The 22,596-nt window shown below is 39.9% G+C and overlaps 1 protein-coding gene across 11 annotated transcripts in view; it reads left to right on the top strand.

Annotated features, from left to right (window-relative positions):
• Positions 1-22,308, top strand: part of BTRC (beta-transducin repeat containing E3 ubiquitin protein ligase) — a 185,549-nt gene extending 163,241 nt beyond the window's left edge. For 9 of the 11 annotated variants that reach the window (XM_036829029.1, XM_036829035.1, XM_036829025.1 and 6 more), the window contains 9 exons: positions 2,135-2,231; positions 2,886-3,023; positions 3,497-3,615; positions 5,446-5,695; positions 6,192-6,310; positions 7,532-7,642; positions 9,290-9,368; positions 15,453-15,645; positions 17,571-18,427. In XM_036829029.1, the coding sequence (XP_036684924.1) occupies positions 2,135-2,231; positions 2,886-3,023; positions 3,497-3,615; positions 5,446-5,695; positions 6,192-6,310; positions 7,532-7,642; positions 9,290-9,368; positions 15,453-15,614 (1,075 nt within the window). In that variant the 3' untranslated portion in view covers positions 15,615-15,645; positions 17,571-18,427. Of the gene's footprint in view, positions 1-2,134; positions 2,232-2,885; positions 3,024-3,496; positions 3,616-5,445; positions 5,696-6,191; positions 6,311-7,531; positions 7,643-9,289; positions 9,369-15,452; positions 15,646-17,570 lie in introns of all 11 variants that reach the window. The other 2 variants (XM_036829033.1, XM_036829034.1) reach the window with 2 other exon arrangements.
• The last annotated feature ends 288 nt before the right edge of the window (positions 22,309-22,596 follow it).

Raw genomic sequence — 22,596 nt, 5'->3', positions numbered from 1 at the left:
AATTAAGAGTGTGGCCTCTGAAGTCAGACTTAGATTCAAATCCCAGGTCTACTCACTAGCTGTGTGACCTTGCTTAACCTCCCTGACATTTGATTTCCTCATCTGCCAAATGAATATAGTGATTCTTACCTCATTAAAGGATGTTGACGTTGAAACTATTAAATGGTAATTATTGACCAGATTTTTTTTTTTTTTTTTTTTGCTGAGCTGTGCGGCTTGCGTGATCTTAGTTCCCCCACCAGGGGTTGAACTCGGTTCCCCAGCAGTGGAAGTGCCGGGTCCTAACCACTGGACTGCCAGGGAATTCCCTATTAACCAGATTAGAACTTCTTCATTCAAAATCTGTTTGCCTGCAATGTGTTTATAGAATAATATTGTTCAGAGAAGTGTATCTTCAAGCCCAAATTATTTCATAGTGTGTCTTGTTTGCCCTTTTCTTTATGTTGATGTATCATGTTTCTTGTTCCTATTAGTCCCTTTTTAAAAAAAAAACTATTATTTTAGCTTCTCTGTTGCAGATTACCCTTTTTGTATCAACACAGAAGTCAGAGCCAGCTACCTTCCTAATAGGAAATTTTCTCAACTAATTTTCAAGGTGTATAATAGGAAGAGGGCAGGGGAGACGTGCTCCTAGAGACACTGAACAATTAATTATTTTGTAATGGAGCTACAGAGGGAGGAGTGGATGACTGGATTTCAGTGGATGAGTGGAAAACATGATTTCTCTGGTGCCAGGATTACACTCAGAGGCATTTCTGCCTATCTCCACTTTGCAAGGCACAGTGCCAATGAGAACAGCAGTTAGTACACCCATAGTGGGGTTTACTAGCTTGCACACCGTGTTTGGTGGGTTCTTAACTTCAGGATGAGGAATTAAATTTTTTACCCAGCAGGAAGTGATTGCCATTTACTGATTTTTTTTTGTAGCAAAGATCTAGCTTGGGATATGAGTATTCCAGAGATGTGCTGTCATAAGGAAGGAGATGCTAACAAATGTTGCTCACTGGACTCAAGGAAAGGCAATAAAATCCATGTATGTATGTACATAGCCAGGAACACACCTGTGAAAGTCAATTTTGTGCCTTAGACTGGACAGCACAGTGCTCTTAGGCATTTCTTTTTTTTTTTAATAATTGTTTTATTTATATATTTATTTATTTTTATTTTTTAAATTTTTATTTATTTATTTATTTATTTATTTATTTATTTATTTTTGGCTGTGTTGGGTCTTCGTTTCTGTGCGAGGGCTTTCTCCAGTTGCGGCGAGTAGGGGCCACTCTTCATCGCCGTGCGCGGGCCTCTCACTGTCGCGGCCTCTCCCATTGCGGAGCACAGGCTCCGGATGCGCAGGCTCGGTAGTTGTGGCTCACGGGCTTGGTTGCTCTGCGGCATGTGGGATCTTCCCAGACCAGGGCTCGAACCCGTGTCCGCTGCATTGGCAGGCAGATTCTTAACCACTGTGCCACCAGGGAAGCCCTAGGCATTTCTCTTTTTTATCTGCTTTCATACTTGCTGCTGGACACTCCTGTGATCCCTTTGTTTTCTGTCGAAATTGCTCCTTTTACAGCATAGCTACACTGATCACCAGCAGCCTGGGTGCCTGAGCCGCCAACACACCTTACCCCATATAACTGGAGACTAGAAAAAGTGATCTCTGTGACAGAGCCATTCCTGCTGCCCACAATGCTAGACCCCACTGACACTGGCACAGCTTTTACTCAGTGAAAACAAAAGTCTTTGGGGCATGTGCCTAGTTCAAAGGTGGTAGTTATCATCACTAACAAAATTTTCAAAAGATAAGGCTAATGAATCTGTCTATACAGAGGTCTGATAGTCAGCAGATGAATTCTGACTATATGCATTCCATTTGTCTATTGACATAATATTCCTGAAGGCCTGACACTCTGATGTTCTGTTTTACCCAAAAGCAAATCAATGTTGGCAGAGTTCCTTTGAGCCCAGAAAGTTCCTCCTTGACATGGACTCCTGAAATCGAGCTTAACTTCACACCTCTCCAGGCTAGTTATGGAGGTTATATGGAATGGTAACTGTGAAAACACTTTGAAGAAATAGGAAGTTCCTTGTAAATGTATAATATTATGATTTTTATTTGGAAATATTTGTTGTTTTTTAGGGGACAGTATTTATTCAAAAACAAACCTCCTGATGGGACTGCTCCTCCCAACTCTTTTTATAGAGCACTTTATCCTAAAATCATACAAGATATTGAGGTAAGAATCTATGTATATTTGGGTATTTGCCAAATACTAGAGAATCATCAACATTCTTCAGTAACAGCATTGTTACAGCAAACCCATTAGGGTTTATTGTGTGGGTTAAAAATCAATTTCTTTACAAGTGAGTAGGATAGGTAAAATATAGTAAATTCCCAGGCAAAAAAAATTTAAAGCTTTTAAAAATTGTTTACTGATAGATAAATAGATGAGAGAGAGAATACGATAACAGCAGTGAAACTGCTGAAGTTGCACTTATAAGCCATTATTCAAATATCTTCTGAATTGAGCCTCTGTGGAAGTTCACTGGTAGAAATGGCCACCGTAAATGGAAGATGAGCACTGAGTAGGTAACCTCATGTGGTTCATAGCTTGCCCTCTGTTGGTGAACAGTCTCTTTCTAGCTGGTTTATTATTTAGTTGAATGAGTTATATACAGGAGAGTTCTAGGAAATAAATCTTTAATTACTTTGCACATGGAAAAATGCTTTACAGCGTTAAATAGTGGCTTTTTTTAAAAAATGCCTTAAGTTTTGTATATCCAGTAGAGTAAAGCATTGAGCATTTGTCATTGGTTGCCATGAAAGTCAGATAAGAGCTTAGTTCTAGTCCTTTCCTAATTATTGCTTCTTTACCATTCCTTCTTCCTAGACAATAGAATCTAATTGGAGATGCGGAAGACATAGCTTACAGAGAATCCACTGCCGAAGTGAAACAAGCAAAGGAGTTTATTGTTTACAGTATGATGATCAGAAGATAGTAAGCGGCCTTCGAGACAACACAATCAAGGTGAGGTCTCTTCAGTTATGGGAAAGTAGCAGAAGGGGTGAGGATGACCACAGTACAAAGCGATCTAAAGCATAAACTCTAAGCAGTATTTCCAGAAAGTAAGAGTTTTAGATTGTTTCCAGTCCAAAAGCCAAAATTTCCTTAAAGGAAAAATGCCTGCTTCCCTCCAGAAACACATGCAAATGGATAGGGCTAGGGTTAAATTCTCTTCTTGAAGTGCACTGAATGGGCTATTACTCTTTTGGCCTTCACATAATTATAGGCTACCGCTGTTCCTTAATGAAAAGGATAAAGTCTGCATTAGTACTGAAGCCACATATATATAGGTGCTTAGCTATACCTATAGGAAAGAATGCATTCCACACTATTCCGGGCTTTGATTCTTTTGGGGAATCAAACACATAATAGAGCCAGCAAGTCTCTGCAGCACCCCATTATCACGATGATCAAAAGGATCTTGTTTGCCATCCTAGATCTGGGATAAAAGCACATTGGAATGCAAGCGAATTCTCACAGGCCACACAGGTTCTGTCCTGTGTCTCCAGTATGACGAGAGGGTGATCATAACTGGATCATCGGATTCCACAGTCAGGTAGAAAATTTCAAATGATCTTTTGAACTCTGAAATATCAGATTCACTCTGTTCTGTCTTAGATAGTAATTTTGTATGCATCTGCTGAACACAGTTATGAAACTTCATAACCAAAGAAGAATAAACCACCAGCTCTCCCCATCATTGTGTCAGTCTAGAACTAGAAAACTTGATTTAGGAATGGTTACGGTAAGTTTACATTTTTGTACATTGAAGAAACTACAGGGACTTCCCTTGTGGTCCAGTGGTTAAGACTTTGCAGTGCCAATCCAGGGGGCCCCGGCTCGATCCCTGGTCAGGGAACTAGATCCCACGTGCCGCAACTAAGACCCGGCGCAGCCTAAATAAATAAATAAATATTTAAAAATAAAAAATTTTTTTAATTACAAAAAAATAGAAACTACATAATCTATTTTGATTTGGGGGAATCATCTCTTATAGAAACTTGGTAAACCTTGCATTTCTTACAAAAACCGCCTCACAGGGGAATGACATGAATGGAATGAAGCCTTCCTTTCTAGTGGTTATAACTGTAGTACAGGCATGCCTATCTCCTTTAAAATGTGTACAGGTGAGCAAAGCTCTCTCTTTGCCAACCCCTCCCCTGCTGTCCCTGCAGTTTTTAATTGCAAGCTTCACTCAGGGAGGGACCTTCAATTTCCAGAGGCGTTAGTGATTTGATGACACAGCCATTATGCTGCTGGAGTCCAGTGTAGCTTGAGTTCTGGGTACTAGCAGCACTACTAGACTAGAAACCTCTGTTAGGAATTTTGCCTTGAGCTAAAGGATTTAGCAAACATAATGCATCAAAAGTAACTTTAAAAAAATAGGAAAAAAAGCAGTTAACTGCATTGTTAGATTCTCTGAAGTTAAATGTTTACCATTCCAAGTTATCCTCTGTGAATAGAAAAGGCCATTCCTGTTTCTTGTCTTTTGACTTAAAGGCATAGCAAATTCTGTTCTTAGAGTTATCAACATTTAACATTTATTGGTGCTTGTGGAGTGCCTCAAGGAAGCCGAAAGATTGTAGAGGCTAACATCATTTATAGGACAAGGGAAAACATGATTTTCTAAAAGAGGGTTAAACTGAAAAAAGAAATAAAATGTGTTCTAAAAAACAAAGTAAATATACAAAAATAGAGTGATCAAAGTAAAATATACCTGCACAAAAAATTCTCAAGCTATCCAAGGGTCTCACACTATGCTGTGAAGCCCATATTGATATTGGGATGGCTGTTCTTGATCCCTACACTCATTTAAAGCACAGAAATGGGGCCTTACATGTAGAGTCTAGATAATTTTAGGCCTTGACCTATGTGGTGAAAACTAAGGTCCAGGGTCATCAAACTCACATCCATAGTACTAAGTCAGTCTGTTAGGGAAGCTTCTTGGCCTATGTCAGTCTAAGACCTGAGGGCTGTCTGTGGGATCACCAATGCTGTAGTTATTAATCAGATTCCCAGTTTAAAATGTATCAGATTGAATGTTAGAAGGTTTATGATAATCTTGAAGTCTGTGGCCAATTCTCTGGTGATGGTCACTGCAACCTAATTCCAGCCCCCTGAAACTAGCCCAGGTTTCACATTGGCAGCATCCCATCCCCTTCCTCTTCCTACTCTCCCAGTCCAGCCCTCTGTCTACCACTTCCCCATGGTCCATCAGTACACTTTAGCTCAGCTCAACTTCAGAGCTGCAGAAGGAAAGTAGGGTGTAACACTAACTATGAGAATAGGGTGGGAAGGGTGGGGAGTGAGGTGGTCCAATACTTGTAATAGATTGTAGCATGAGTTCCTCCTCAATCTAAGATAACCTTAATGTTGTTTGTTCCAGGGTGTGGGATGTAAATACAGGTGAAATGCTAAACACATTGATTCACCATTGTGAAGCAGTTCTGCACTTGCGTTTCAATAATGGCATGATGGTGACCTGTTCCAAAGACCGTTCCATTGCGGTGTGGGATATGGCCTCCCCAACTGACATCACCCTCAGGAGGGTGCTTGTTGGACACCGAGCTGCAGTCAATGTCGTAGACTTTGATGACAAGTACATCGTTTCTGCATCTGGGGATAGGACTATAAAGGTAATAAGGCATTTTTCAGTAAGTCCCCAACTTAGAAAAGGGGAGTTCATGTGGAAATCTGCTCAAGGGCAGTTTCATATTTAACCCTCACTGTAGAATACTTAATATTTAAATCAAATACTAGTTTATGCATAAAAAGGTAATGAGTGAGATAGGTTGTGTGACAACTTGAATTAGGTTTTTATTCCTGTAAATAATGGTGAGTATGAAAAGGGCAGGGGTAAATTTAGGTTCAAGAAAATTTGTCTGCAAGACCAGACTAACCCCATAAGAGTACATCAATTTGAGGATTCTCATGTGACAGCAGCCAGCTACAAATTAGCTGTATATTACTATGAATTAAACTTGTCATTTTTTGGTTTGATTTGGATTGGTTTGAAAAGTTGAATTCCCCCTATTAGTTCAGTCCTATTTTCTGCTTCCCAAAAACTCCAGTTGCCATAGATTTTACTAGTAAAAGCACCAGATCAACTGCCAAATGCTATTTTTGTTTCAGGTATGGAACACAAGTACTTGTGAATTTGTAAGGACCTTAAATGGACACAAACGTGGAATCGCCTGTTTGCAGTACAGAGACAGGCTAGTCGTGAGTGGCTCATCTGACAACACTATCAGGTGAGCAGCAGGTGCCCTTGCCCAGAAGGGATCACTGTTATCCTGCCATTCATTGTTTGTGCACAGATCAAACAAATCTTCAACTGTGTTATGTTTATAATAAAACATTTTTCAGTTTCTGTAGCTTCTTACACATCAAAAGTTTGCCCCAAGCAGAGAGGCAGCATAGCAAAGCCTTTTGTTGATGTGTTTCCTTCCCGTAATAGTTTTATCACCAGATAGACCTATTTAAAAAGTACTGCTTGAAAGAGGAAGTGAGCAAGAGAGATAAAAATGGAGGTTGAAGGCCCTTCTCTTTAAATTTCTCCTGCCTGCAGTTGAAAAGTGCTAATAAATAGCTAAAGGCCTCTTCTCTTTGCCACTGTTCTAAAAAAAAGAAAAAAGATTTGTTTCCCTGCTAGAAATTGTGCATTTTGTTTTCTTAGCATTACATAATTGGCCAGGGAGTTGCCAGTCTTTGAAATTATAAAGAAATTATGAAGAAATTATGAAGAATCCACAAATTGAAGTACTTTTTGGTATTTTTCCTTCATGAAGATGAATGACACGCATATGAATAGAATTTGGAAGATTTATCAACCCTCTCCCCCTCCTTCAAAGAAGTACTAAGGAATGAAAAGGCCATTGAAAAAACAACAAATAGAGATATTGTTATATCTAAGGAAATTATCATTCCTACAAATCCTTTGGATTGGTCAGAAAGCATACATAATTTAAATTAGTATATAAAAGTTTTTGAGAACTTACTTTGCATTTCCATTATATGAGAAAAACTGTCCTGGACAGTGGGGTGAAAGCAGAGAGTGCCCTCGGTGACAAAGGTGGACATACTTTGTGAGGGCAGGAAATCACTCATACTGCGTCTCTTTCTTATTAATTGTGATTTTAGGAAACATTATTTTTCTTGGCTTGGTCATTTCCTTCATAGGCAACTGTGTACATTGAATTCATCTTTTATATTCCTTGGTGACCCTGATTACAGAATTATATGAAGATTGGTGCTTTGAAAATATATACTGCATATTTGAACTTAAATCGTACATTTTTCTGCTTATATGGCAGAAAAGAAATAAATTACACTGAAAGTAATACATTTGTGTATGAGTGTTGATTGATTTTATTTTTTGGATATTTTAAAAGACGTATGAAGTATGTTATTATAACATTCTAAGCTTAGAAAAGAATACCTGAAAATTCACTTGACTCAATTTTCTCTTTTAGATTGTGGGACATAGAATGTGGTGCATGCTTACGAGTGTTAGAAGGCCATGAGGAATTGGTGCGCTGTATTCGATTCGATAACAAGAGGATAGTCAGTGGAGCCTATGATGGGTGAGTTTGCTAACAGCGTTTTTAAAAAATCTGCCTGTTAATCCCTCCTGCCTTAGAATGTTAAATATAACCTTTCCTTGTCTCTAAAAGATATCACAGAAAAAATCTGATACAATATTTCTTGTGTCTAATCCATATATTCACCTCTCCTTTGTTTACTCTTTTCTAAAATATGCTTCCCAATCATTTAATTGTACTTGTTTGCTCATGAATTTCATTAATATTTTGGTTTTTTGGTTATATATTTATCTGTTTAGCCCTATAAAGCAAAGAACTGGGTAAACCCACTATATCAGGATATGAATATAAAATAGTGACTTATTAATAAAGCTGAAATGTTGGAGAGCAATATCTTGGGGCAGGGGGGTGGCGCTTAGTATGGTACAGTCTTGAATTTTTATCCCTTTGAGTGATTCCTAAAAGTACAGCCCTCTTGTCCTCACTTCTAGCATTTCAGTCACAATGAGTTAAGTAATCTTTACTTTCCTTCAGTCTGATTTCGAATGGTCATAGAGTCCTTTCATGTTGTGGATAGATCCCATGTCCAGCAATGCTAATAAGCACATAGTAAATTCTTACAAAAGTGTATTCACTTATGAAGTGCTCTCTATCATTTCTCCTCATCAAGGTGCCTGATGTGGGGAAGTAGAAGGCCACAGTTCAAATATTGGCAGCTTTTAATTTTATTTTATTTTTATATTTATTTATTTAGCTCCGCCGGGTCTTAGTTGAAGCACGTGGGATCTTTTTAGTTGTGGCTTGTGGGATCTAGTTCCCTGACCAGGGATCGAACCCAGGCCCCCTGCCTTGGGAGTGAAGTCTTAACCACTGGACCACCAGGGAGGTCCCTGGCAGCTTTTTTAAATATCAGAAACTAACTTACAACATTATCTTAGTTTATGAGCTGGCTATACTGATATATTAAGACAACTCAAGCAGCAGCAGTAAGTGTTAACAGACCCACTTCCTCTGCTTTGAGTCAGCCATCACTGTTCTACCCTTGGGAAATTGTTCAGGGTATGATGACATGTTCCAGGTAAGTCCAAGGTTGTATTTTCTCATTGCCCTGGTTTTGATCTATACCCACTTTTCTTGGGTTTTGTCTGTTATTAATACTTACCTTGAGGAGACATGACCTATACTTGATTTATAGAAGAGCTATACTTTTCTTATTTAAATCAAAGTATGAGGATTTGCTTACATAAACTCCAGAGCTCTTAAATGGACCCCAGTCCTCTGATATGTGTGACGTGAGCCATTCTTAGAATTGACCAGAAAGAAGATGCCTCAGAGTTATAGGTTTCTAGGTCTAAGTGATCTCTTCTATCATTAAGAGTTCTAATGTATCGATATAAGAACTCCTTTTGGCCCAAAGTATGGTGTAACTTTACCATTCACTCTCTTCAGTTTGGTTAAAGCTAACCTGTTTCTCAGTTTTAGGTTAATCACGTACATTTTCCACTTTTAAGAATGAATGCAAGGACTGAGTCTCCAAAACAAAAATGTTTTTGTATATTCCTGTGAGCTGCATTTATAATATAAACTATCTTCGCTGTACATATTTATTGCCGTGACTTTTTGCTATTCTTCCTGTGTTCCCTTGATTTTGCTTTTAAGTAAGATTTTTGTCCCCTTTTTGATCTTTAGAAAAATTAAGGTGTGGGATCTTGTAGCTGCTTTGGACCCCCGTGCTCCTGCAGGAACTCTCTGTCTACGGACCCTTGTGGTAAGAGCCTTATTGTTTAGAGGGGTTTGGGGAGCAGGAAGGGAAAGAAATTAACATTGATGTGCTGTGGAATACAGAGCTGGATTTGATAGTTAGAACTTCACAAAGCCTACTACTAAGTGGAAAGGCAACCAATACATGACAATAAAATATGTTTATATAGCTGCCTTTCATCCAAAAGTGCTTTAGAGACTGTATATGGAGAAGAATGTGGCAGCTGTTCAACAGCTGCACAGCAACTCTATACAACAGTTTAGTACAGGAAGTGAATAAGAATTCTCTATCCACCAGAAACAGTAGGGGGTACTTAGGGAGAGAGAACATAATTACTCAAATTGGAACCTGTCCAGAATCTGAGGACCTGCACACCTGTGCCTGCAAAAAGTGCCAGGGGAGTCTATGTGAACCCCCTGGTCAGCCCCTGAGTTACGCTTCCTATTTAAGGCATGCTGCCTCCAGCAATTTAAATCTCGTCTCTTTTATACTAATATACCCCCTTGCCCAAACATCTTGGTATTTGGGCAAAGAAGTGACATAGAAGGAAGAATGTCACCTCAAAAGCACCAAGTTCTTTATGGTGGTGTTAGCCAAAGGCCCAGATCAGAAAGTGGCTTAAGGTTTGAAAGCTGCTTCCATTAGAAAAAGATTAGGTGGGCCACCAGGGAGGACATATCTTTTGCACAATTCAGGGAAAAGATGAGAGCAAGCATTTGAAGCCCAGTGTTCTGAATCCTGACTCTCAACATTTAGGCAGCCTCTGCTTTGGAGAAGAGAGAGATGCATTTCTTTGTCTTCCTTGTTGGATTTAAAGCTCGTTCTTAAAGCACCAGAACTGCTTTACCTGCATGTTTCACACATGGTTTTTTAAAGTGTGTGCTTTAATTCATTTGATTTTTGAAGTATAATTTACATACAGCAAAATTTGTCCCTTTTTTAGTGTACTTCTATGAATTTTGCAATTGTGTAAACACCACAGTCAAGATACAGAACATTTCCATCACCCCAAAAATGATACCCCTTCCTATTAATCCCCTCTCCTCAACCCCTAGCAACTGTCCCTATAGTTTTGCTATGAGTGTCATATAAATTAAATCATATTTATGTAGCTTTTTGCATTTGGCTTTTTTCACTTCTTTTGAGATTCATCCACATTGTTGCATGTGTAAATACTTTGTTCCTTTTTATTGCTGAGTGGTATTCCATTGTATGGATGAACTAATTTCTTTATTCATTCACCAGTTTAAGGACATTTGGAATGTTTTCAGTCTTTGGCGATACTGAAAACATTCCCATACAGGGTTTTGTATGTACATTTTTTTCTTTCATTTCTCTTGGGTAAGTACCTAGGAGTATGATTTCTGAATATATATTTAAATTTAAAAGAAACTACCAAGCTATTTCCCAGAGTAGCATTTTGGGAGTTTGCAAATGCAAACCATTTTACATTTCCACTAAACAATGTGTGAATGTCCAATTTTTCCACATCCTTGACAGGACTTGGTGTTGTCAGTTTTAAAAAACATTACAGCTATTTGAGTGGGTGTGTAGTGGTTGTAGTTTTAATTTGCATTTCTGTGATAGCTAATGGTATAGAACATCTTTTCATGTGCTTATCTTCTTTTGAAGTGTCTTCACATCTCATCCTCATTTATTTATTGAGTTGTCTTACTAAGTTTTTAAAAACAGGTTTATTGTGGTATAATAGACATACAGTAACATGGACATATTTAAGTATACAACTTGATAAATTTTGACGTATGTACAAAACAGTGAAAACATCACTTCAGCCAAATAATGAACATATCCTCATGCCCCCTATTACATAGTAATCCCTCCTTCCCATCCCACCCCACTTTTCCTTGTTCCTATCCCCAGGCAGCCACTGATCTGCTTTCTGTCAGTATTGATTAGTTTACATTTTCTAGTGTTTTATAAATGTAATCATAACAGTATGTACTCTTTTTTGCCTATTTCTTTTCACAAAGCATAATTATTTTGAGATTCACCCATGTTGTTCATATAGAGCAATTTTCCTTTTTGAAAATTGTTGAGGAGTATCCCATTGTATGGTTATACCAAAATTTATTTATCCATTTGCCAATTGATGAAAATTTAGGTTATTTCCAGTTTGGGCCTATTACAAATAAAGTTTCTATAAACATTTTTGTACAAGTTTTTGTATGAACATATATTTTCATTTCTCTGGGATAAATCCTAGAAACAGAATGGCTAGGTCACATGGTAAGTATATTATTAATATTTTTAGAAACTGCCAAACTGTTTTCCAAAGCAGTTGTACAGTTTAACATGGTAACACAACTGTGCATGAGAGTTCCAGTTACTCCATATCCTCACCAATACTTAGTACAGTCTTTTTTGAATCCTTCTAATAAGTGTGTCATTGTACTGCATTGTGATCTTAATTTTATATCCCTAATGTTAATAATGTTGAGCATCCTTTTTTTTTTTTTAAAGGGGGACTTTTTAAAAAAATTTATTTTTGGCTGCATTGGCTTTTCATTGCTGCACGTAAGCTTTCTCTGGTTGCAGCAAGTGGGGGCTACTCTTCGTTGCCATGTGCGGGCTTCTCATTGCGGTGGCTTCTCTTGTTGCAGGGCACGGGCTCTAGGCGCACGGGCTTCAGTAGTTGTGGCACGCAGGCTCAGTAGTTGTGGCTCGCGGGCTCTAGAGCGCAGGCTCAGTAGTTGCGGTACACGGGCTTAGTTGGTACATGGGCTTAGTTGCTCCACACCATGTGGGATCTTCCGGGACCAGGGATTGAACCTGTGTCCCCTGCATTGGCAGGCAGATTCTTAACCACTGCGCCACCAGGGAAGCCCCAATGTTGAGCATCTTTTCATATGTTTATATGCCATCCGTATATCTACTTTGTTGAAGTGTTTGAATGTTTTGCCCATTTTAAAAATTGAGTGGCTTTCTGATTATTGAGTTTTAAGATTCTTTTGCATATTCAGGATACAAGTCCTTTATTAGATATGTGATTTGCAAATATTTTTTTTTCCAGTCCATGGTTTGTTTTTTTATTCCCTTTAAAGTATCTTTTGAAAAGCAGAAATTAATTTTGATTAAGTCCAGTGTGTCAATTTTTCTGTTAGGGATTATGTTATTAGCTATTATATCTTTAAAAAAAAATTTATTTGCCTAATCTGAAATCACAAAGATTTTCCCCTCTATTTTCTTCTAGAAGTTTTATACTTACAGGTTTTACATTTTAGTCAGTGATTCATTTTGAGTTAGTTTTTGCAGATGGTACAAGGTATGGATCAAAGTTCATATGGATATCCGATTGTTCCATCTCCATTTATTCAGAAGACTATCCTTTTTCTTCTTCGTTTTCTTTTTTTTTTTTTTTTTTTTTAGATTTTTATGTTTTATTTATTGCTGTAGAACAAGTGCCTGGCATAGAGAAGATGCCATTAATGGCTTTGGAGATTTGTTTCCCCTTTTTCTTCTTAATAGCAGCTTTGTCAAAAACAAATTGACCATATATGTGTGGGTCTACTTACGGACCTACTCAGTCCCATTGCTCTTTTTGTCTATCTTGGTTACTGCAGCTTTTTAATAACCCTTGAAGTCAAGTAGCATTAAGTCCTTCAACTGTGTTCTTTTTCAAAGTATTTTGGATTCTTTGAATTTTCATGTGAATTTTAGAATCTGTTTGCCAATTTCAACAACAAAAAGTCTGCTGAGATTTTCATTGGGATCATGTTGAATCTAAATTGATTTGGCAAGAATTGACTTCTTAACAATATTGAATTTTCTTCTCAATAAAGACCATTTATTTAGGTCTTTTAAAATTTCTCAGCAATGTTTTATAGCTTTCAGTGTAAAGGTCTTATACATCTTTTGTCATATTTATCCTTAAGTATTTGTTATTTTTAATGCTATTATAAATGGTATTTAAAATTTTTGATTTCTGGATTGTTCACTGCAAGTATGTACAAATACACTTCTTTTCCAATCTGTGTACCTTCCTTTTTTTTTTTTTTGTTTTACTGTACTGACCATCAGTACAGTGCTCAAAAGAATTGGTAAGAGTGGATGTCCTTATCTTTGGGAAAAGGCATTTGGTCTTTTACCATTTTATATATACTTTTATATAGATATATGTTAGCTATAGGTTTTTCATGATACATTATCAGGGGATTAGGAGGTTCCTTTCAGTTCCCAGATTGCTGAGAGCTTTTATTAGGAATGGATGTTGGTTTTTGTTAAATGCTTTTATCTGCATCCATTGAGGTGACCATATGGTTTTCACCTTTATTCTGTTAATTGCTGTATTACATTGATTTTTGATATTAAACTTTGCATCACTACAGATCCCGTGGACATTAAAAGGATACTAATAAAGGAATACTATGAACAACTCTGTGCCCCCAAAATTGATAACCCAGATGAAATGGACCAATCCCTTGAAAGATACAATCTTCTACAACTTAGGAAGAAATAGACATTCTGAACAGACCTATACCTATTAAAGAAATATAATAAATAATTAATAACCTTCCAAGACAGAAAGCACCAAGCCCAGATGGGTTCACTGGTGAATTCTATTAAATGTTTAAGGAAGAAATTATACCAATTCTCTATAATTTCCTCCAGAAGGTAGAAGCAGAGTGAATACTTGCTACCTAATTCTGTGAGGCCAGCATTACCCTAATACTGAAACCAAACAAAGATATAACAAGAAAAGAAAACTACAGACCAGTATGTCTTATGAACACAGATGCTCATCTATCTAATGAGCTCATTTACATCTTGTAAAGAATGTAAAATAGTGCAGCCTCTATGGAAAACAGTATGGTGGCTCCTCAGAATATTAATGATAGAATTACTGTGTGATCCAGCACTCCCACTTCTGGGTATATATCCCAAAAAATTAAAAGCAGGATCTCAAAGAGATCTTTGCATACTCATGTTCATAGCAGTATTATTCATAATAGCCAAGAGGTTGAAGCAACCCAAGTATCCATTGATAGATGAATGGATACACAAAATGTGGTGTGTTTGTGTGTGTGTGTGTGTGAATATATACACACACACACACACACACACACAGAGAGAGAGAGAGAGGAGAGAGAAAGAGAGAGAGAGAATGGAATAGAATAGAATATTATTCAGCCTTAGAAAGGAAATACTGTCACATGCTACAACATGGATGAAACTTGAGGACATTATTCTAAGTGAAACAGGCTTATACCTGCTTATGGGAGCCAATTGTTAGACGTTCATGAATTTTGCAAGCTGGTTGAACTCAGATGGGTAGCTTGAAATTGGCCAGGATAGAAATTTTTAGCCCATAAAATGTGCAAATGCTGGGCTTCCCTGGTGGCGCAGTGGCTGAGAATCTGCCTGCCAATGCAGGGGACACGGGTTCAAGCCCTGGTCTGGGAAGATCCCACATGCCGCGGAGCAACTGGGCCCGTGAGCCACAACTACTGAGCCTGCGCGTCTGGAGCCTGTGCTCCACAACAAGAGAGGCCGCGATAGTGAGAGGCCCGCGCACCGCGATGAAGAGTGGTCCCCACTTGCCGCAACTAGAGAAAGCCCTCGCACAGAAACGAAGACCCAACACAGCCATAAATAAATAAATAAATAAATAAATATTTAAAAAAAAAAAATGTGCAAATGCTTTTACAAATTGGGGAGAGTTAATTGATAACTATATACCAGCACACTAGTTATTATTGCTCATCGGTCCTTGGCCTTTGATTGTAAAAGAATCCTAGAAATACAGAGAAGAGGATAAAGCCAGGGAGGTACTGAGGAATGTTCTCATTCAGCCTAAGTCTAGGAGAGTTAGTAATGAGAAACTAGTGTACTATTTGACATGTATCAGCTGTAGTAAATATTACTTTGATTGTATACGAAATCAACTACCCAATATTTGACTTTTCCATCCTGCCTTTAATCCAAGTTAAGGTTTTTCTCTGTATTCTTGAAACAGCTAAATGGTTGAGAAAACTATCAGCATAGCCTTTCCATAGACTCCTTTTGACAAGTTGCTGAATTTGTGTCCTTTTGATTTTGAGTAGTTCAAAAGTTTTGTTTCTGCTTCTTTAGGAGCATTCTGGAAGAGTTTTCCGACTCCAGTTTGATGAATTCCAGATTGTCAGTAGTTCACATGATGACACAATTCTCATCTGGGACTTCCTAAATGATCCAGCTGCCCAAGCTGAACCCCCCCGCTCCCCTTCTCGAACATACACCTATATCTCCAGATAAATAATCATACACTGACCTCAGACTTGCCCAGGTATGAAAAAGAATTGTGTACATAGCACTGTGGGTAGGAAATGGAACATTGGCTGTAAGGTATTGTGAGTTCATGGAGCCTTCTCATGCCCTTTATATCTCCAAGTCCTGTAAAGCAGAAGCTGACACCATGAGACAGGGCTGGGGCTGCACGTTGGACACTGCTTTTGGTTGAGGTAGCCAGCCTCAGTTCTTAGATGATTCTTGAACTAGATCTAGATGATCCTTGTGTAGTAGAACTAATATTCCTGCCTCAGTAATCTAGTAGGAGTTTTAAGAAAGTAAAATGAGATTTGAATCAGTTTCAAAACTAAGAGTATTGACCCCATAGCCTATGGCTTTGTAATTCCCAGATTAAACTAGCACCTATAATGGAGACCCTTTAACCCAAGTAGATAATCTAATGTGTGAAAGGAAAAATCTCTTGGTGAAATATCGGGCTGCTCTCTCACAGCTCTGCCTTGTCAGTATCATTTGATTGTAAAAGGTAGCTTTTCTTTTATCCTTATCCGCATTCCCTACTGCATCCAAAAAAGAAAAGAACTATTTTTTGACCTTGGAAGTAGCTCTGGAGTTGGTGAGAACTCTATATAATCTCCCACTCAAGTCTCCATCCTCTCTCTGGGGCAGGAAAAGATCCTAATATTCATCTTAATCTATAGCCATGGTATATTTAGGTCATACTTGGTGTCCTAACCAGTTCAAATATAGGTAATCACTGGTTTGGGAAAACTGTACTAGCTACTGGGGAGGATTGCCATTATTGTCATTTCTTGTTTCCCATACCTGCCTCCGTTCTTGTGCCAGAAGTACACATTTAGTACACTTTTCTGCACATCTTTCTATAGTGGTTCTTCAGAACAGGGTGTTTCATGCCCTGCTGGGCTCGCTTCAGTCCTCACTTCTCTCAGAGAGGACGCACTGCTTCCTCAACCAAGACACACAGACAGGCCTAGGTGAGAATCCTAGCTGCATGCCCTTGGGCAAATAACTTCGCAGAGCCTTAGTTTCCTTATTAGTAAAATGAGGGTTGCAATACCTACCACACAGAGCTGTTGTGAGGATCCCCTTGAAATGTTATATGTAAAATTCTTAGTGTAAAATTCTAATTAGTATTAGTATTAATATTGTAGTCGTCATGTACCTATCCCCTCCTTTTGCCAAAATTTTCTCCTCCTTAGATTTTGATGGCATTTTGCCATTTTTAATATTCTTCCTGGCTCTCTGATTGTTTATGTCTCCTTCTTTCTCTCACCCCTAAAACGTAGACGTCCACTAAGAGTCTGTCTTGGGCTTTTCTTCCTTATCTGAGTTCCCTGCTTTGTCTGCCTTATCTCTTCCCGAGGCTTCAGCTCTCAATTCTAATTTGTATCTGTAGTCCCAACCTCTGCCTAATCTCCAGGCCACATTTCCAGACACCACCTACACACCTGTCCTTGAAGGTACCAGGAGCACTTCTAGAGCACACATCTAACAATCAGGCTCTCCCCTCATCTACACTGCCAGTCCCCTCCAGCCAAGCAGCCAGATAGCCTCACCTCACTCCCCCACTTTTGTTAGTGGCACATTGCGTTCATGGCCACTAAGAGATGGAGCCTCAGAGCTGTCCTCGCCCACTCTACCATTATAGGGAGCAGCTGAAAGCTTGATGCTACACCCACCATAGTCATTCTTAATCTCTAGCTATCAGAGTCACTCTGCATGAGCACTACAGCCCTGACCATGTCAGTGAGCCCTGCCGAGTCCCCAAACAGGCCATGTAGCCTTTGACAGAAGCTCCTGCATGGCATGGACAGAAAGTGGGCATTAGGAAGCACCTCTGAGCCTTTCCCCCAATTGACAGCTAGTTTAATATTCTTTTCCTCTTAGAGAAAGTGAGAAATATAGGAAAAGGGACTAATGACTATGTGCTCTGTTTTCGCACAGGACTCATTAAAGTTGCGGTATTTAACGTACCTGCCAATACCAGGATGAGCAACAACAGTAACAATCAAACTACCACCCACTTTCCCCGGACTAGCCGAGGAGCGGGGCTTTAAGACTCCTGTTGGGACACAGCTGGTCTGCAGTCGACCCAGGATGGTTTACTCAGCACAGCTGACTGCTTCCGTGCTGCTATCAGAAGATGTCTTCTATCTTTTGTGAATGATTGGAACTTTTAAACCCCACCTCCCCTCCTTCTTTCCTCCTGCACATGTTTTTTCCTCATTTGGTTCCAGACAGAGATGACATAAATATATTTAGTGTTTTGCCAGAATCTCTCTTGCTTTGCCGTTATGCAGAAGAACTAGTTTCCTATGTAGCCTACTGGGAGAGAGCCACTTCTAGGGGACGGGGGATACAACTTCAAGCCAGATAGCACCCAGTGTCTCCCTGTAAACTGCAAGAATACCCAGCACCTGGCAAGATCTGCCCAGCCCCACTGTGCTTAGGAGGAAACAGCTGTCTGTGTAGCCTCTGGGGCAAGAAAGAAAGAAAACAAGAATGTACACCCTGGAAGATCTGGGCCTCTTTCCTTCCATCTCTTTCTCTGTTTCTGTCCCTCTTGCCCCTTCTCCCACTCCCCTTCAACATGTTTATCTGCTCCACCTGAGAAGAAAGAGTATGAAGAAAGTATCCTCAGTTATCATAAGGCAAATGAGAAAATGCAATACTTAGAAGAGTTAAGTACTCTTCAGTCAAAATTTCAAACCCAGGCTTTTGCTGCAAGTGACCCTATGTGGCAACGATGGATTCTCAGACATGGTACTCTCGTCGTATTTGCACCTCTTCTCTCTTCTCCTTGTAACACCCACCCACCCACCCCCCCCCAAAGAAAGGGGGGAGGGGCAGAAATTTCCTGGGCTCCTTCAATGGCCACATCTTTTCTGGACTCAGCAGTCTCCTCGATTCCATGTAGAGTGTGGAAAGGAGTTGCTGATTGCATTTCCTCTCATTAACAATTAGATGTGTAATAAAAAGCGTTGTACTTCATCTTAAATCACTGCTAAGGCTCAGCCTACAGAAAGGGTTGAAATGGCCAGAGCCAGTCGCTCATTGCATTCTGCATAATGGTTCGCGTCTCTGATTTCCTCATCAGGGCCTGCAAGTACCCAGGCGCGCCTGTATCTTTGCCGAGACCATGATCAGACTAGCTTACCAGGTAGTCAAGACTAAAAGGTGATGTCTTTTTCATTTAAGCCAGTAAATATTGTCTCTCAAAAATCAAGCTAATCATCTCAACCTTGCTCTGCAGAACCTTCCTTCTGCTTTTCCAAACCTGGTATTTATAAAAGGCAAAACTGCCAGAGAGAGAATCAGGGTGAAGTTTGGCACACAGGGTTTATTAATGGCACAGGAACTGCCTTCTCTTTCCTTTTCTTCCTTCTCCTGGCCTTATTTTACTCTCCACTCTCCCCAGTAAAATTCCTCTGGCAGTTGGTGAGCAACATAAATAAATGGACTTCAGCAAGGGCCAAGGCTTACTGGCCACTTCAAAAGCAGCTATAGGGGCTTCAGGTGCAGGGCATGTGTGCCCCCCAACCTGGGGGCACAGGGAGTACTATCAGTATGTGCCCGGCTTGTTTCCCTGGGCAGGAATGGGCCTTCACCAGCCATATTGTGTGGCACAGACACACCCATCAGTGGGCACAGGGAAGTCTCCAAGCCTTCCCTTGGAAGCTGAGCAGACAGGCCCATTGTTTCCGTTATATCAAAGCAGTTGAGTAAAAGAAAGGCCCCTTTTAACCAGCTGCTGTAAAAACTTCAGAATGGGATCCTGTTGCAGGCGACCTCAAAGCCAGGCCACCTTTAGTTCGGGGTGGGGGGGGGGGGGGGTCATCCTCACTCTTTCCTCTGCTTTGCCAGAAGGAATCCTCTTTCCAAAATATGCCCAGACTGAATTTTGTTACGTACTGAGAGGCAGATTGTGCATATGCATTTTCCCTTTCCTGCTTTATGAGTGCTTTTAAGCTTTTAGTTCCAGGTTATAGCCAGAAAATATTTCCCAGTGAAATGATTGTCATTGCTTGGGAAATTCTGGGTTGGCCAAAAAGGTAGTTCGGATTTTTCCACACGTCTTACAGAAAAACCCAAACGAACTTTTTGGCCAACCCAATATTTTCTGAATATAATTTCCTTACCAAATACCCACATGCTAGATGTATGTCTTCTATTTAGCCACTATCAGGGTTCCTTGTCTATTGTCTTGACTTTGTGTGTGTGTGTGTGTGTGTGTTGACTATTAATGGCTTTTTGATTGGTTAAGGATTTTGCTATAGATGGGGCAGAGGGCCATCCCAGGTCAGGCATTAAAGAGGCGTGGATTTTGAGCTATTTCAAAATATTGTCCAATAGCCATAACTTTACCAGTCCTTCTCTTATATGCTGCTGTTCAGAAGTGGAACCATGGAATATTCATTGGTCCCCAGGGTTTTGCTCTCTCATCTAGGTTCAGTTGAAGGTATGTTGACAGGAGCTTGTCCAGTACATCATAAATGAGATCAAGGGTGAACCCTGCAGTCTGGAGCCATTAGCTCTATCGAGGATATTCTCCAGGTTGTCCTCTGCTGCTCATGGAAATGGGAATGAAGTTAAGTGGTCTGAAAAACTTGTCGGTCACATTTCTCAGCTCTGGGGGTCATTTACCAGTTCATTGTAGAAGAAATAATCAGGTAAGTAGAAGTTCATTTCCAGAGAAAGTAAACGCCACTTACCATCTCTGCATGATTTCAGTGGGAATTGATTATCACTAATCCCCAACTGGGCTAGAAAAAATGTAGTTTGACCTTTTTAAAAAGACAAGAGAAATGAAGTCTCAGCACCTCCAAAGGAATGGTAGAAAAGGAGCTGAAGGTGTTTCTGGGCTCTGAAATGAAATGTCCCCATTGTAGATTAGTCTCTTCTCACTAAAATTCCAATTTAGGCCTGAAAGAAACATCTCATAAAGATGGGAGGAATCCTGTTCAAAGGCAGGCAAGGAGCGTGTGCATGCCCCTGCACCTGGTTACTCTGTGGGCACTTGTGAGCTCTCTGTTCACACTGGGGCTCCTTGGACAAAACCAGCATGCCTTGCTACATGTGTGTATATTTCCACTGCTGAGAACATCCTTTTACTTTCTTATGTGCAGTTTGAAAATGGACATGAATTGTGAGTGGGAGGCCTTTTACACTTGTCCCTTGGCAAAATTCTTTCCAACGACTCTTCACCAGAAACTTCAGAGACAGGGACTCTCTGGAATTCTATTGACAAGTAATAAAGTCTGGCCCTCATAGCTTGTTTCTGGGAAAGACCCTGGGACCCCTAAATCATTCTGTTTTCTGCTTGAGTAAGAAAAATCCTTTTTATTTTTCTTTTGTAAAATCAAAAGCTGAAGAGAAGAAAATATGCACTCTTCTCCTTTGCCGTCTCCTGGTACCCATTGGTCTGAATAGCTGTGGTTGGTCTGTTCCTTACTTAGCACTTGATTGTACATGGAAACACAGGGCTGGGGGTGGAGTGGCAGGGGGAATATTGGAATAACTAGGGCAACATTTTCTTCCCCAGAATTAGACACCTTGGTATTGTTGACCTTCTTGGCATCTTAGATGGTAATACCTTCCTGCCTAGAACAGCGCAGGCCAGAGAGGCTAGGCTGCAAGCTTGATTCTGGAGGAATCCGAAGTACTTCCAGGTGTCAAAAGGGATGCTTCGATGCCTACCACGTGTTTGATGATCAGGTTTGCCATATGACTTTAATCCATATTTCTGATCTCCTCCTCCATTTCTCTGAGTTCAACAGACTTCCCCAAGCTGGAGAACAGAAAAAGGTGCCCTTGCTTCTTTTTGCCTTCCTTTCTTCCCTCCTAGAGTAACCTTCACTTCTACCAAGTGTACCTGAACCTGCAGGCTGAGTTTATCTCCCCAGGCCTCATCCACATAGCTGATTGCTGGCAGACCACAGCCCCTTACGTTATTCACAGTCTCAACATAATCAGTGCTGAAAAGACAGCCGTCTTTTAGTAGAATAAAGCTGAGTTTCTCTTCTTGTTACTTTACCTGTAGTTCATTTGTGACTTCAGAATCCTTGGGACTGAGGAGAGAAACCAAAACGTGATTATGGCTGCTGATTTCAGGTGGAACTTAATGCATTGATACCCAGAAACCTCTTCTGTTGGAAATTGAGTACCTATGACCTAAAATTTCCTGGAGGCAGATGACATCTGCCAACATCTCTCCAGCCCACCCAACTGGTTCCTGGGTGGCTGTGTGGGTGTTTAAGGGTCAGTGCAGTAAACAGCATTATAAAGCTTCACCTCCCCTCTATCCCTTTCTCTTCTTGGACACTGATGGAAAAGACCAACAAGAAGGGTTAGATCTCTGGGTACCAAGGACACTAACACTTTCCCAAATCAAGCCCAACGCAGACTGTTCTGACGGATGTTCACTGGACTCCAGCTATGGGGCAGGCCTGGCAACAAGTGTGAGCCTCCCTGTGAGCTTTCGGTTGGCTCAGCCTTTATTCTCTAGACTCTTCAGTACTGACTGCTTTGACTTTTGTGATTATGTTATGGTGATGTGTAGTCAATGTACCAATATGTTCACAACCTAGGATCATGGTAATATAGTGTGTTTTGTTTTGTTTTTAACTGTTCAGAAAAAAAGTAACTTAAATTACAAATATAAGATTAAAGTGAATGTCCTGGGTGTCTTATCTCTCTATGCCAACATGAAGAGGACAATGACTTTTTCAATATAGAAATTGAGGGAGTAAACAGAGACCTTTTTAGGATAATCTGACATGAGAAAACAATATTGAGAGAAGATAGGGCCAAATGGGTATGAATAAGTATGGGAAAGGGAACCCAGGCATATAATTAGTGTTCCATGTTGAATTAAATTGAAGCCAAAGTGATATCTAACTTGGGAACTGGTCACTATAGCCTTGGCCTACCAATCTGAGCTCAGAACTTAAGTTTTCCTCTGCCACCTCAT

This window comes from Balaenoptera musculus, chromosome 16 (genome assembly GCF_009873245.2).
Source record: "Balaenoptera musculus isolate JJ_BM4_2016_0621 chromosome 16, mBalMus1.pri.v3, whole genome shotgun sequence".
In the NCBI taxonomy this organism is placed as follows: Eukaryota; Metazoa; Chordata; class Mammalia; order Artiodactyla; family Balaenopteridae; genus Balaenoptera; species Balaenoptera musculus.
This window is presented reverse-complemented; position numbering and strand designations above follow the sequence as displayed.